The 15,572-nt window shown below is 48.1% G+C and overlaps 1 protein-coding gene across 2 annotated transcripts in view; it reads left to right on the top strand.

Annotated features, from left to right (window-relative positions):
- The window catches only part of DAPK1 (death associated protein kinase 1), a 214,514-nt gene that overhangs the window by 157,219 nt on the left and 41,723 nt on the right, over window positions 1-15,572 (top strand). For both annotated transcript variants that reach the window (XM_081236405.1, XM_081236404.1), the window contains 4 exons: window positions 1,557-1,655; window positions 2,545-2,742; window positions 4,088-4,285; window positions 8,208-8,306. In XM_081236405.1, coding sequence (XP_081092531.1) covers window positions 1,557-1,655; window positions 2,545-2,742; window positions 4,088-4,285; window positions 8,208-8,306 — 594 coding nt within the window. The remainder of the gene's footprint in view (window positions 1-1,556; window positions 1,656-2,544; window positions 2,743-4,087; window positions 4,286-8,207; window positions 8,307-15,572) is intronic.

The following is a 15,572-nucleotide window of genomic DNA, read 5'->3' as shown; positions in this document are numbered from 1 at the left end:
AATAAAAGGCATGCCATCTGCACCATGACCCAAAGAATAAGGATTCAGGACCAAAATCTTCCTATAGAGAATTTAAGCAGAAGTTTCTTTTTGCTGGTGGCTTAGTCTAATATTAAAATCTGATCTTAGCTGAAATCTGCCAAGTGTTTTCCATGTTATATAAGCAGCGAACTTTCTTCCCCATAACATGAAAACTCAAAGTTCAGCCAGAAAGACAACCAGAAAGTGACCCGAGTCCTGGTCCTCTTCTTGACCCGCCATGTGCACATCTCTACCATTCTCTTCCTCTTTGATGTGACTGACAGTGCTGACCTTAACGATCCCTGGCACTAGAAGGGTTAATGAGACAATGCATGTAAAGTAAGGCTTTTGGGGTAAAGATGTTATCAAAATGATTGGTTTAGGAAGATACCTTACTTTCACGTACCCATGTTTCATTCAGTCCACACAGCGGCCCTGTGAATTAATTGCAGGGCTGGGACCTGAACTTAAGATTCCTATTTTCTCATCTGTTATGTATTCCATTATGCAACCCCTCTCTGATTCTACTACTAGTAGACTGATTTGTCATGTTCAGTCAGGGCTGCCACATACAGTTGTATGGATTGTGCACTGCACCATATCTAAGGGAGGACATTCACATTAAAGACATACATTTTTTTTTATTTTTCATTATTATTTTTTAAATATTTAAATATTTATTTATTTATTGGCTGCATTGGGTCTTTGTTGCAGCACTTGAGATCTTTCATTGTAGTGCGTGGGCTCTTCGTTGTGGCCCGTGGGCTCTGGAGCACGTGGGCTCTGTAGTTGTGGCTCGCATACTCGGTAGTTACGGCATGCAGGCTTAGTTGCCCCGTGGCATGTGGGATCTTAGTTCCCTGACCAGGGATCAAACCTGCATCCCCTGCATTGGAAGGCAGATTCTTAACCACTGGACCACCAGGGAAGTCCCGACATACATTTATTATAGCAGTTTTCTGTCGGGTGGCAACAGGTATCTCATTCTGTTATGTTTTTAGATCAGTTTATTCTGACAGTTTCATGGCAGATAGAAAAAAAATATCTTAAGGAAGTTGCATCTATTACTAATTCATAGAATGTTATTTTATGGGCTAATGGTAATGTTCTTAAAAATCTCTGAGAATGTAAGAAATTACATTCTAAACAGAGACAAAATGAAATCAGAAACTTGCTAATAAATAAAACCCTGTGTTTAAAGAACTTAATATTAAAAAAGGAATTTTGTGTTTTGAAAAAAAATCACCTAGCTGGAAGCGTCAGTATATAAAGAAAATTGAGACCAGCTATCACGAAAAAGGGAATGCACTCTTACTTAGGGAGGGAGGGTTATCACACACAGGATGAACCAGGTGTGTGGATTTAACGCTAGCTACATATTGGGTGCCCCACCCCAGGGTCCTTGGCCCAGTCACCAAAGGGACATCTGGCCTGAGAGGGGCAGGTACCACCTCAGGGGAGGATGTGGAGCCAGGCATGGGTGGGAGTGGGATGGCTCCCGGGGGGCTCTGAATCTTTGGCTGTGTCTTTTGCAGTCTGGAGAGACAGCCCTTCATGTGGCAGCTCGCTATGGCCATGCCGATGTGGTTCAGTTACTGTGCAGCTTTGGCTCAAATCCCAACTTCCAGGACAAGGTGGGTCATGGTATGCTGTCCTCACTTCTTTCTGCTTTTTGCATGGGTATACAGGCAGCCAGATGATGTGTTTAGGTCTTACGGAGTTTTATCCAAGTTAGGTTTTCTGCTTAGATTACAGAGGGCAGGGACTCGAACAAAAGCACTAACATTCATTCATTAATCCTCTGGACAACCCTATAATTCTCATTTTACAGATGAGGAAACTGAGGCAGAGAGAGGTTCAGGAACTTGCCCAAGGTAACACAGCTCAACAGTGGTGGAGCCAGTGCTCAAGCCCACACAGTCTGGTTCCAGAGTCTGTGTTCATAACCACTACAGTACAGCAGCCTCTCATAGACAGATACATGTGTCTAATGAGGTTGATCATGAATATGTAGACCTCACGACCAATCATTTTTGTTAAAGCTTGCTTGTCTTGGTCCCTTCTTTGCCGGAGCAGTAATCAATTTATGTGACTCACCTTTATGCTATATACATGACAGGAATCTTGAGGCATCAAGATTGTTAGAAGAGTTCTTGCTCAGAGAAGTGCTGTCCCATGGTTCGTAGTCTCCAATGAAGTAAAGGACAGACAGCACTTTTACAAGACAGATGCTATAAATCCACCCACGCAGAGGCTCTATTGTTCAGAAGAGCTGAGCCATGGTTCCAGTAGGCTCCGCAAAGTCAGTTGTCAGTAAAATGCTGAGAAAGCTGAATTCGAATTAAGGAAAGCCGTCAGACCCATGCCCATTATTTCACATTAACGTTTTGCTCCAACAGCTACAAGCTCTTTCAATCTGCTGCCTTGAGTTTGCTGCCAGGTTTGGCCAGGGCTCTCACCATGCCTGTACTTTCTTTCATAGTCTTGCATTCTCCTCCTCTATGTACTTGTCTCCTTGGCCAGGAAGAAGAAACACCCCTGCACTGTGCTGCCTGGCACGGCTATTACTCTGTGGCCAAAGCCCTTTGTGAAGCCAGCTGCAATGTGAACATTAAGAATCGGGAAGGAGAGACCCCCCTCCTGACAGCCTCTGCCAGGGGCTACCACGACATTGTGGAGTGTCTGGCTGAGCACGGAGCCGACCTTAATGCATCCGACAAGGTGCTTAGTGGGTCAATATATCCCACTCGCTGAAAAGTGATCTGGGGGGCTGGAGGGACCACAAGACTTCTCAGTTAGTTGACCTAAAATAACAAACTTGAGTGCAACTAGTTATATTATCCTTTCTCTTCTCCTATCCAAAGATTCTGTGATTCTAGATTCTGTTTAATAATTAATATTCATTTGTGGGGTGTAACAAAATTTATGAATTGGTCAGATGACTCAGGTCTCTATTTTTAGCCTTTTTAGCTTTGCAGCAGGTACAGTGATGATCACAGAGCCCAAGACAAATCCTCATTTAGGACTGAAATTGGCAACACACTATTAATTTGTAGATAGACAAAGAAATAGGTGGTTTATTTACTTCCATCACCTGCTATTTTGTAGAAAAACAATAAACTATTCTTATTTGTTTGGCAGTCTCAATTCCAGGCCAGGTTTTCCTTTTTTAATTAAGCAAATTCAGCATAATCTGTTCTTATTGTGAGCTTGTACTTACAATGAGGCTGTGATGTTGCTATGTATAGTTAGATCTGGCACACTGTGGTTAATTTAGGAACTGCCACTTGTGGAGTATTTTCTGGGTACAGAGAAGTAGTTCTCAAGTGGGGTGACCTTGCCCCCAGGAGACATTGGTAGTGGCTGGAAACATATTTTGGTTGTCACAGCCAGGGTGGGGCATCTAGAAGATAAAGACCAGGGGTGCTGCTGAACAGCCTACAATTCCCAGGACAGGTCCCAATGTCAGTAGTGCTGACACTGAGCAACCCTAGAACAAGTACGTTACAGAGATGTTTCCACACTCCGTCTACCCAGCTCCTAAAACTCGACACGCTTCTTCACCGGGGGTTCTAGAGCAGGTGGAATGAATTCCTGGACTGATGCTTATATACATGACAGCAAGTCGCCTTGCTCTCTCAGTTTCTCCTGGTGTAAAATAAAATAATAAACTTTCTACTTAGGAAGTTAGTAAAGGTTGCTGAGCAAATGTTTTGAAAAGCGTTTTTCAAATGCTTGATAAAACAGGCCACTGGAGTACCAAACATAACTGAAGTCCTATAAATTTCAGAGACAAAAAGGAGTGTGGAGTCTTCCTACCCGAATGTACTGGCCAAGCCTAGGTTAATTAAGCTGACGGTCAGCTTGGTCTGTGATTATTCAGAGTGAGATGTATGGGGCCTTGCCCCAACCCCACCAGGAGTAAAGTTCATGGTTTCAATCCTCCTTCAGGCTTTGCAGTAATGGTCCCATTGCCAATTAAACCTGGCCCAGTACAGCTGGAAAGGCAAGCGGCCAGGCCCACGTGCCCAGGCGAAAGCGTTCACGGCCCTGGTGTTTTTTTCAGGACGGACACATAGCTCTGCATCTTGCTGTGAGACGATGTCAGATGGAGGTCATCCAGACTCTCATCAGCCAGGGCTGTTCCGTCGATTTCCAAGACAGGCATGGCAACACCCCCCTCCACGTGGCCTGCAAAGATGGCAACGTGCCGATTGTGGTGGCCCTCTGTGAAGCCAACTGCAATTTGGATCTCTCCAACAAGGTAAAGCTGGAAGGAAGATCCCTGCAGAGTCTGTCTGTGTCTGTCTGTCCACGTGTTTCTGGGTTTGGGCAAGGTTCTCTCCTCATCTTTTCATTGTTCGAAGTCAGTATTGCTTATATGAACCTGTTCATTTTTATAGGGCTCTCCACTTTAAGTATATTTTACATCTGACTTTTGAATAATTTCCTAAACTAACAGAAAATTACATTAATAAGTACTTCCTGCTGAGCCTGGCTTACCATTTATGGGCATCGAGAAAGAGAGAGAGAGAGAGAGAGAACGTGTGTGTGCGTGTGTGTGTGCCTACGTGCGCACGCACGCGCATCCCCTCCTGTAGAGGAATCAGAGAACGTGGTACAAATTGGGGCATCTTCCTGGAGCACTAAGTCTTCAGGAAAACACCTAATGAGTTCTGATGTGATTGAAATTCCTAGGGCCAGATTTCTCCAGTTTCCCCCACTGAGAGTTTTATGGTCAAAAGTTCATAACATCTTTTTTGTGCTGAATAAGTTTGGTAAGACCAAGGGGATACTATCATTTGGTGAATGATAAAGAAATAAAAATCCCCATATGCTGACTCCTAGAAATTAGCTAACACCTTCTCTTTTCCCTGAATACCATCTAGATTTTCATTACCAAATATGATAGAACAGTTGGATATTCATGTGGTTTCAGCCCTGTAACTGTATGAAGGGCAAGCACTATTCTGTTACGATTATGTTAAAAACAAAGTCCAAGTAGAATTAATTTTTTAATTGCAGGAAATGTTTGTTTATAAATGGTCGACATGATACCAGCAGAATTTTATTATGATTTGTTTGAGGTAAAAAGAATTAATATTTGAAACAACTGGAAAATGATGCTTCTATCACAAAAATAGTCCTCTTGCATATTATGTGATTAATTCTAATGGGAATTGAAACTGGTAATCTTCATATTCTGGAAATATGAAAAGACAATATACTAGGTCTTAACCATTAGCTGCTGGTTGCTTTCTTAGTTTATCCTATTCTAACCTTGCCAAGTCAGTTATATAAGTGGCTTAAGGAGGAAACTAAATGTAATATTAAGCAGCATCAAGACCTTGGCTTTCCTTCCAGGAGTCTTTAAATGAGTAAAAAGCAGCTTTAGGAACCGCGTGGCACTCATTTGAATACCTTTCACTTGGCCATTGTACACCGCGACTTTGTGGGTCTCACGCCTTCTTCAGAAGGGTTGGTGTCAGCTTGTTTTCCTGTTCATTTTTTCGCTGTTTATTTTAGGAAAGATGATGGGAGCTGTAGGGGAGCTTAAAAGATGCACAGAAAAGTAAGACAAAGGCATTATTTCTCCAGAAAGCACATCTGGCTTTACATGGTCTCACCCCGGTAACCGGTTGTCAGCGTGGAGGTGGCACAGTGACGGCCCATGTCCCACAGGCAGACTGTCACTCCTTTCCCATGGTGTGTCCTGCCTTTTCCTTACCTGGACTCAATTCCCCCGGAGATAAAAATGGTCATTCAGATCCTACCCCTGTCAGCAATATGTGACAGGAACTTGTCACTATTTTTGACGCTCATTGCAGTGAAACAGACATGTCTTTGTCTGCATTCTTCTCATGTGAAAATCCAGAGAGTGGCTATTTACTCAGCCACATCAGGAAATACAGGAGAGGAGAGGAACTAGATGATACAGAGTGCACGGCCCTTAACCCTTTGTTCCTTTCTGGATTGGCTCTTCTTATCAGCGAAAGTAGAAAAAGCATGTCGATACACACGTGTGTGTGCGTGCACACACACACAGATGCGCGCACACATCCAGGAGCCTGCAAGAGAATTCCGTGCCTGCCAAGCACTGATGAATGCCTTTCTGTGACAACACTGTGCCAGGCGCAGGTGGGGAGCAGGGGTAGTCAGGGCATGGACAGCAGGGAATGGTTCTTGCCCTCAGGCTGCTTTTGGACAGACACACAGACATTTCAGTATAACAGCATCTCATATTGCAGTCACTGCTGTGCTAGAGGTACAGGTGCTCCAGAAACATGGACATCTGGACATTAAAGAAACTGGGAAAAGCTTTTCAGAGGTGATCATTTTAAACGAGTAGGACTTGGACAGATGAAGAAGAGGGGAAAGCCTATTTCAAGAAGAGGAGGGAGGCAGCTAGAAAGGGGCACTGAATCCAGATGGTGAAAGACCTTGAATGTAATGCTAAGGAGTTTGGGTTTTGTTCTGGCAATCATTGGGGGCCATCAAAAGTGTAAACTCTCCTAGTCCATTCTATTCATCACACGTCTCTTCATTGACCTTCTTCCCTTCTATAAAACTATGCATCCTGTAAGCAAGACTATCTTCCTTACACAGAAATCCAAACTCTTCGTCCAGGTCTTCCAAAACTCCTCCTTTCCTTCTCACTTTAACTCTAGGGTATTTGAAAGCTTCGTATCTGCTTTCTAAATCACTCTAGAAGCTAACAGTAAACAAAACATAAATATGCACATACATTGCAGCGTTATTTATAATCGCAAGAAATGGAACCACCTAAGTGTCCATCCTCAGCAGGCTGGCTAAATGAGTTATGATATAGCCGTATATTGAATGTTATTCAGGTATCTGAAAGCATGTAATAGATTTCCTTATAGACATGAAAAATTATTCACAACCTATTGTTAGGGGAAAAAAGCAAGGGACAGAATAGAAGGTGGAGTGTGATTAATGTCTTGGCTTTTCAGATTATTTCTCTCCATTTATGGATTCGTAGAGAAAAGCCTGGAAGGTTTGAGTAGGGCTAGTTCTGAGTAGGGGAACTTGGGGGAGGGGGAGGGGGAGGGAGACTTCATTTTTCTACCATATATCCTTCTGTGTTGTTTGGATATTCTACCTGAGCGTGTGTTAACTTTCTAACAGAAACCTGTATTGCACATAAACAGCATAAAGCAGAGATACCCAGACTTGCTCAGTTCATAACTTCCATAGTGTCTTAGTGATCTTTTTCATGGCTCCCCCAGAGCAAAAGAAATACCTAAAGTTCTGTTTGTTAAGTCGTTCAATCCAAACAAGCTAGTATGTATGTCCTAACAACTTAGTAGCTGTGGGAATAAGTGATCCACATAAATTGAAAGAAAACTATTTTTATTTCATTCCTATTTAACCCCAGTTGTATATTAATGACATGCGTATGCTTGTTGGGCACCTCATAACTCCTCAAACCTTGGACTCAGAGTGGACCCCACCACCCTATATCCTGTTCTATGTGGATTTTCTCAAGATATTTGCCTCTTATCACAGCAGCGACCAACCCCCTGCCGTGCATACATGACGTCATCGAAAGGAAGGCAGTACCAGCTACTTTGAGACTTTGAACTACCTGGAGCTAGTAGTTTCCCTGGTGTCTGAACCTGCTGGTTCCATCAAAAATTTAAAATGTTCCTCAGCGCCCCATAAATTCACTGTAGTGCCTCCAGATGCCTTGGGTTTGGGAACCCACAGGCATAAAAAATGGTGGGTATGGCCTTGGAATTTCACCTCATTAGAGTGTCTTCAGTGGCTGTGCTTCCATGCCTTTTTCCTTTGCTGTATCTAAATTTGAACTGTGGTGCAGATCTATCCGGAACTTTGGGGCCCTTGAGCCCTGACTCATGCCTCCTTTCTTCTGGCGCAGCAGGAGACTTAATTTAGTTATCTTATGATAAGCCTCCCACTCTTTCATCCTTTTAAGTTTTATTTTAAAGTTACTCTTTTAACTGAGAAATACTTGAAAATGTTTTGCTCGGCTTGCCTCCCCAAGGAGATGGCAAGTTTCTGGAGAAGGGAGACCTCGCCTCCTATTTCTTCTTGGAGGATCCCAGATCCCTACACAATGATGGCCCTGTGAGGTCACTCCATAAATGTCAACCTCAGCAGCAGCCGTGAGGACTCTCCTGGGTCTTTCTTGTCTCTTCCAGTATGGACGGACGCCTCTGCACCTTGCAGCCAACAACGGGATTCTGGATGTAGTCCGCTACCTCTGTCTGACAGGCGCCAACGTGGAGGCGCTGACTTCGGTGAGTAGCCCTCTGGCAGGAGAAAGCAATTGCAAACCCCTCAGGCCTCGAGGGCACAAGGGGAAAGGTATTGCTTGGCAACTGCACTCCAGAGCAGACAGGCTGCCGTTAAGCTTCAGCTCCTCCGCTGCAGTTACGTAAACATTTGCCCACACAAACCCGGGGTAAGATCCGATAATGCCTCATCCTCTTCTTCCACCAGGCCTGCACTGCCAGGAACACCTGCTGTTTCCCACTGGCCTTTTCGTTTCCTGTGTTACACAACAGGCCTTTGTGTTTTCTGTTAGGTTGTGTGTTTATCTTTTCTAAACATGCCCTCTCCTTTCAGGGAGGGAGGAGGAAGGGCCCCCAGCATGGGGGGAACAGGTGACAAGAGCTGTTCTTTTTTAAAAAGTCCAGCTTTGCTCTTAGGCCCACAACATTTTTTTTTTTTTTTTTTTTTTTTTGCAGTACGCAGGCCTCTCACTGCTGTGGCCTCTCCCATTGCAGAGCACAGGCTCCGGACGCGCAAGCTCAGCAGCCATGGCTCACGGGCCCAGCCGCTCCGCGGCATGTGGGATCTTCCCTGACCGGGGCACGAACCCGTGTCCCCTGCATTTGCAGGCGGACTCTCAACCACTGCGCCACCAGGGAAGCCCACAACATATTTTAAAATGAGATTTCTTTAAATCTCATTTCTTTTAAGTGTCTCACTCCCGACATTCCCCATTCCAGACCTGGTACCTCCCTGCAGAAGAAACCCTTTGATTCACATTTCAAGAAATACCAAAGAGGAAAAATATGTCCGCTAAGAGATAAGGTTGTTGTTTTACTGCTGCAGTGAAACGTTATCATTTGAGTTGTCTCTGGCCCAACAGTGGATTGGTTGCTCATGTGGGAGATTCCTAAAACTCACTAGAACTTTGCTGACATAAAGTGTTTCTCTAAGGAGACCCATCGGAGTCTTGAAATATGGTGGCCAACCTTGGGAAAATCAGGGCTCTGAGGCTGGAGAGTCATACAGGTGTTGGCAAACTGTGGACCACAGGCCAAATTCAGCCTGCTGCCTGCTTCTTTTAATAAAGTTTTAGTGGGACACAGCCACGCCCATTGTTTACACATTCTCTGTGCCCACTTTCACTCTACAAGGGCAGACAGCAATTGCAACAGAGACACTATGGTCCTCAGAGCCCCAAATATCTTCTACCTGGCCCTTGACAGAAAATGGGTACTGGCTCTTGGCCTAGGACATTGCCTCCCTGGCTGCGCTAATGTGACAGGGATGTGATTCCCTCCCCACAAGCAGTGGGTCTGTTCTCTGCAGTGTTGAGCCCCGAGTTGGGCTTTTCTGCAGGCCCAGTGCTTACCAGCGCTCTACCTGGGATTGTCCCTTCTTAGGGCACCTCCTCGCCCATCACAAACCCACCTACCGCCGTGCAATGACCCGACAAGCCATTATCAAACCCTGACCATCCATGCCTTGGCACTCGGTCCAGCTACTCCACGATAGAGCATTGATGTACATTTTGATGGGGAGAAGTATTTTTTTGTTACAGATGTGGCCTCATAAAAAGTAAATTGTCGGGCTTCCGTGGTGGTGCAGTGGTTGAGAGTCCGCCTGCCGATGCAGGGGACACGGGTTCATGCCCCAGTCCGGGAAGATCCCACATGCCGCGGACCGGCTGGGCCCGTGAGCCATGGCTGCTGAGCCTGCGCGTCCGGAGCCTGCGCTCCGCAACGGGAAAGGCCACAACAGTGAGAGGCCCACGTACCGCAAAAAAGAAAAAAAGAAAAAAAAAGTAAACTGTCGAGGACGGCTGTGAAGATGCCAGCAGCTGCTCCTGCCCACCCGGCAGTGTGGGCCGGGACCTCTCAAATGTGTGACCTTCGGCCTCTGCTGGGTCCTTAGGCTGCCCCCTGACCACTGTGAGCCCGCGGTCATCTCCCCTTGCCTTTGGCCTCCCCCCAAGAGGCCCTCGGGGGTAACTCTGCTCCCCACCCTTCCCAGCTCACTGCAGGCGCTCCTCCCTGGTCCCTACGAGTCCACCACGGGGCCTCAGTCATTTATTCATTCAGCAGATACTGAGCATACACTGCGCACCAGGCACAGAACAGCGAACACAGAGGGGCCAAGTCAGGCAAGCGGCCCCTCCCTCTGGAAACTTCTAGTCTAATGGGAGAGAGTCAGGGGCTTCCCTGGTGGCACAGTGGTTGAGAGTCCGCCTGCCGATGCAGGGGGCGCGGGTTCGTGCCCTGGTCCGAGAAGATCCCACATGCTGCGGGGCGGCGGGGCCCATGAGCCATGGCCGCTGAGCCTGCGCGTCCAGAGCCTGTGCTCCGCAACGGGAGAGGCCACAGCAGTGAGAGGCCTGCGTACCGCAAAAAAAAATAATAATAATAAAATAAAATAATGGGAGAGAGTCAGACCCAAGGGTCACAGCAGTAAGTATACAGCTACTAGATGGGACCCGTGAGAATTAAGAGCCAGAGTCCCCAGGGACGTTTCCAGGGGGCTCAGGAGCACTCCACAGAGAGAGTGGAGAGAGAAGGAAGGGCCCAGGCCGGCAGAGCTGGAAGGACAGTGAGCTGGAGCGCAGCCCGGACTGGCCCGGCCAAGGTGGGGCTTGGTGGGGCTGGATGTGCATGGCCCCCCAGTGGGCATGGTGGAGACGGGGGGATCTCCTAGGGCGGGGAAGCCACGTGGGCTCCACGCAGGGTGCAGGTCATCACAGAGGCGCCATGCTGCGGGCTGAGGCCGGCTCCGTGGAAGGACAGCTTGCTGCCTGTGTCGTACTAGACTTTCTAGTAGCCGCATCTGACGAGGAAAAAGAAACAGAGGAAATTAATTTCACTAATACATTTTAATATGTTAAAAGGAACATATAAAGTACTGTATTTTGCCCAATAGCGTGCAAAATATTATCATTTTGACTTGTAATCAGTATTTATAAATTATTGAGATACTTCTAGTTCTATGATTGAAGTCTTGGAAATCTGGGTACGTTTTATACCCACAGCACATCTTAGCTCGGCCACATTTCCAGCCCCGCGGAGCCGCGTGTGGGCTGGGCTGCCGCCTTATTGGACGGCACAGCCCCGCCCTCTTTGTGGGCCAGCTTTTCCCCTCTGCCTGCCTGCAGGGTTCTTCCCATCGGGCACCACCTCCCTGGACCCTACAGCGCCTCCAGCTGTTACCCTCCCTCTCCCTGTCTGTCCTCAGCCGGGATAACTGAGAAGAGTCTTCTGAAGGTCCGGTCCTCTTTTTCCTTCCCTCCAACCCCTCCTCCGCCCGCCACAGTGTGTCCTCAACTCCCGGAATTCCTTCGACTCTGCAGAAGCCCCAGTCACCTCGCCTTCAAAATTTTTTTATTGTAAAATAAAACAGATTTTTTTTGAGGAAAGGACATGAGCAAAAGTAAAACTTGGTGGATTTGACAAACACCTTTGTAACCCCACTAAGGTCAAGAGGTAGAATTTTTGAGGCCACCCCAGAAACCCCCGGTGGCCTGTCCCAGCAGCAGCTCACCCCTGCCCCTGCCCCCAGTGGAAGCCCCACTCTGACTTTTGTTGTACTGTAATCACTTCCTTCCTTACCTTTCTTTGTTGTCTTTCTCACCTAAGCGCCAGCAGTTATGTCTAGTTATCTCTCCAGGACATGGCACTTCCTTGACAGTCTCTCCAGCCTTGGATAAGAAAATCCTACTTGCCCCTGCTTCCCCTCCCGTCTCTGCTGCCCTCCTCCAGCTCCAAGTCTTCTTGTTGCTGTTCCACCCAACCTGGCCAGCTGCCCTCCCGCTCTCTGCCCCCTGTTCCTCTCACCAGCCCCAGGGCTGCAGCTGCACCTGAGAACTCAGGTCCACATCCGGGTCTCCGGCCCCACTTGTCCCCTGAGCACTGTGCTGGGACCCAGCCTGGTGGACACCACCTCTGGAAGGCCCCCCGCCTCCACGCTGCATCCTCGCCCTCCGGGTCTGCTCTCCTCCCTCAGTGTCTGCCCTTTGCAAAAGCCTTCTGCGTACATCCAATCGTCTGGTCCAGGAAATGTGGATGCTCTCTTCCCTGGCATCACGCTGGTGGCCACATCCTGGATTCTTCTCGAACTCACAGCTCTTCGTCCTCTGCCTCCACTTGGTTAAAATCTCACTGTGTATTTCCCCCAGAACCAGCTCTGCCTCGGAACTGGTCCCTCATCTGTAGCCTCATGGCCCTCCTGACAGTTCTGACCCAGCACCACATTTATCATTCTGGAAAAGCCGGTCTGCAGTGGGCTCCAGTTGCAAATCATCCCGGGGCTCCGTTGCCTTCAGGATGTGCCCTCCATGGCCTGGTCCCTGCCCACTGCCCACCTCACTCTTCACCTCGCACCCCCTTGGCTATACCAAACTGAATGGGACTATTTGCAGGTCCTGGGACCTCGCTCATTCCCACCTCATCCAGTTGGCACATGCTGTTCCTTCCCTCTGGAACCTTCTCTGTTTCCAGCCCCAACCCTTGTACATAGTGCCCCCACGTACACACACATAACCCTGCCATGAGGCAATAAGACATGCTTCTACCTTCACAGGGAGAGCCTTTCAGTGCCTAGTAGGCACCCAGGCACATAGTAGTGTGTGATGTTGGTGTCAGGAAGGTTCCAGAATACTAACTCCTTGTCATCTTCCAGTATTCAAGTAGAGCCCCAGGACACCTCCTCTTTCCCAGTCCCCTTCAGTGGGTGTGATTTGCCCCCTTTCTTGCTCTGTTGGAATTGACCGCTGATTCTCCCATGAGGCTGTGAGCCCTTGGCCATGATCATGTGTAACTTGTCCTGGTCTCCTAACTGGTGTCCCTGCTCCCATCCTGCCCTGTCCAGTCTGTTCCTCACACAGCAGCCTGCCTGACCCTGTGCAGACATACGTCAGATCATGTCCCTCATCTGTTCAGACCTTCCTTCAGGGTAAAAGTCCTTGTGATGGGGATGTCCCTAAAGATCCACATTGCCTCCCTGTCCCCATCTCTTCCTCCTCCTCCTCCCCTTGCTCCACCTGCACCAGTCACATGAGCTTCTTGATATTCTTCAAACATGAGAGTCATCCTGCTGCCTCAGGGCCTTTGCACTTGCTGTTCTTTGCAAGACTTCCTCAGGTATCCAAATGTCTTGCTCACTCACCTCCTTCAGGTTTTGACTCAAATATAACCTTCTCAGGCTTCCCTGGTGGCGCAGTGGTTGAGAGTCCACCTGCCGATGCAGGGGACGCAGGTTTGTGCCCCGGTCCGGGAGGATCCCACGTGCCATGGAACAGCTAGGGCCGTGAGCCATGGCCGCTGAGCCTGCGCATCCAGAGCCTGTGCTCCGCAACGGGAGAGGCCACAACAGTAAGAGGCCCGTGTACCAGAAAAAAAAAATTATATATATATATATATAAAACCTTCCCAGTGAGACCTCCCAGACCACTGTGTGTGACAAGCAGGGCAGTGAGTGCTAGGATCGCTCGTGGGCCAGCTGCAGAGCTGGCACCTTGCTCAGGGGTGTATGGTAGCACAGGGCCAGAATGAAGAGATCCAGCTCCTACCCTTCTCCCTCTTGGACAGAAAGTCAGGGAGTTTTGGGACACTCTCAGCTCTTTTTTTTTTTTTTTTGATGATTACTGCTCCTTGCTTTTTCTGTGCCTGGTACTTTGTTGGTTCTTTCCATTTGGTTTTCTCTAACCTGCTCAAGAACCTATGCAGTCAGGGTGTCATTTCTCATGCTGTAGATAAAGAAACCCAGGCTTCAGGAGGCCGAGTGACTGACCAGACAGATGGGGAGGGGCAGAATCCGGACTTAAACCTGGGTTCTTCTCACTCCAAAGTTCAAACTCTTTCTACTACACTGGCAGACATTGCGTTTGGAAGCCCAAACAGTGTCCTTTAGAGCAACATGTTTTGCAAACTGTGAAGTGCTGTGTAAACGTAAGGAATTGTTACTGATGGCTGTTTTCCTGACATTTGAGAGACTTAACAGTGGAGAGTAACTCTGCCAGTGAACATCCTCTGTCTGTGCGCTATGCAGATCTGAGGTCTTCAAGAGAAATTCATGGCCAGTCACACCAGAGGACAGAAACTTTAAGTCGAAGCTCAGATTTCTTCCAACTAAGGCAACAGTCCCCAAACTTTGCTGCACAATAGAATCACCTGGGAGGGCTTTCGAACCCTAATGTCCAGATCGCACCCCAGAGAGGTAGAAGCAGAGCATACGGGTGGGAGCCCGGCAGCAGGAGTTCTTAAAGACTCTGGTGATTCCAATGTGCTGTGAGATTTGGGAACTAAGGCCTGTTCTTATCATGTCAGGAAGGATCTAGACAGTTTGGCATGCATCCCTGGTTTGGATGTGGTGTCTGAAAAATTACCTAATTCACCCCAAAGCAAACTAGAAGCTTTCGTCTGTCCATTGGAGCCATTTCAGCGCTTGAGGAGGGGCAGAGAGAGGTGGGTGGCATGACTATAAAGCACGCCTCCTCCGGAGTGCCCACCTGAGCTTCGACCACAGCCTACGGCTGTGGTTCTCAGCTGGGCAGTTTCACCCCCCAGGGGATGTTTGGCAATGTCCAGAAACACGGGGGTGTCACAGCTGGTGAAAGGGGGATGCTACTGGTGTCTAGTGATGGAGGCCAAGGTGATGCAAGCCATCCCACAGCGCACGGGACAGCCTTCCACAGCAGAGAATCAGCCTGGCCAAAATGTCACTATTGCTGAGGCTGAGAAAAGCTGATCTGACGGCAGGGATTGTGACCTGGGTTGAGAGATTGGCAGGTGTGCTGTCAGTCAGATCCGGGCATTCCCCCAGCCTCACCAGGGAATAGAACTTTAACTGTCACTGGTGAACACTGAGAGATGGGCCAAAGGCCCCTTAGTCTTCTTATTTAAAAAAATATTGCTTTTATTTCTTTTGAAGTTGCCTCTCATCTTTTCTACTTTTTTTTTTTTTTTGCGGTACGCGGGCCTCTCACTGTTGTGGCCTCTCCCGTTGGGAGCACAGGCTCCGGACGCGCAGGCTCAGTGGCCGTGGCTCACGGGCCCAGCCGCTCTGCGGCATGTGGGATCTTCCCGGACCGGGGCACGAACCCGTGTCCCCTGCATCGGCAGGCAGACTCTCAACCACTGCGCCACCAGGGAAGCCCTCATCTTTTCTACTTTTAAATTTGTAATAATTCCTAAAACTGCAGCAGAAAGATCCCTCAGCCTCCGTACCCTCCTTGGTAGTGCGTGAACAGCCGGCGTTACTGCCACCCTGGAGTGGCTCTGAGGTTACTGCACACGACGCACTGA

The sequence above is a fragment of the Mesoplodon bidens genome (genome assembly GCF_964165515.1).
Source record: "Mesoplodon bidens genome assembly, chromosome: 6".
NCBI classification, from domain to species: Eukaryota; Metazoa; Chordata; class Mammalia; order Artiodactyla; family Ziphiidae; genus Mesoplodon; species Mesoplodon bidens.
Note: the sequence above shows the minus strand (reverse complement) of the source record. Positions and strands in the feature narration are given on the sequence as shown.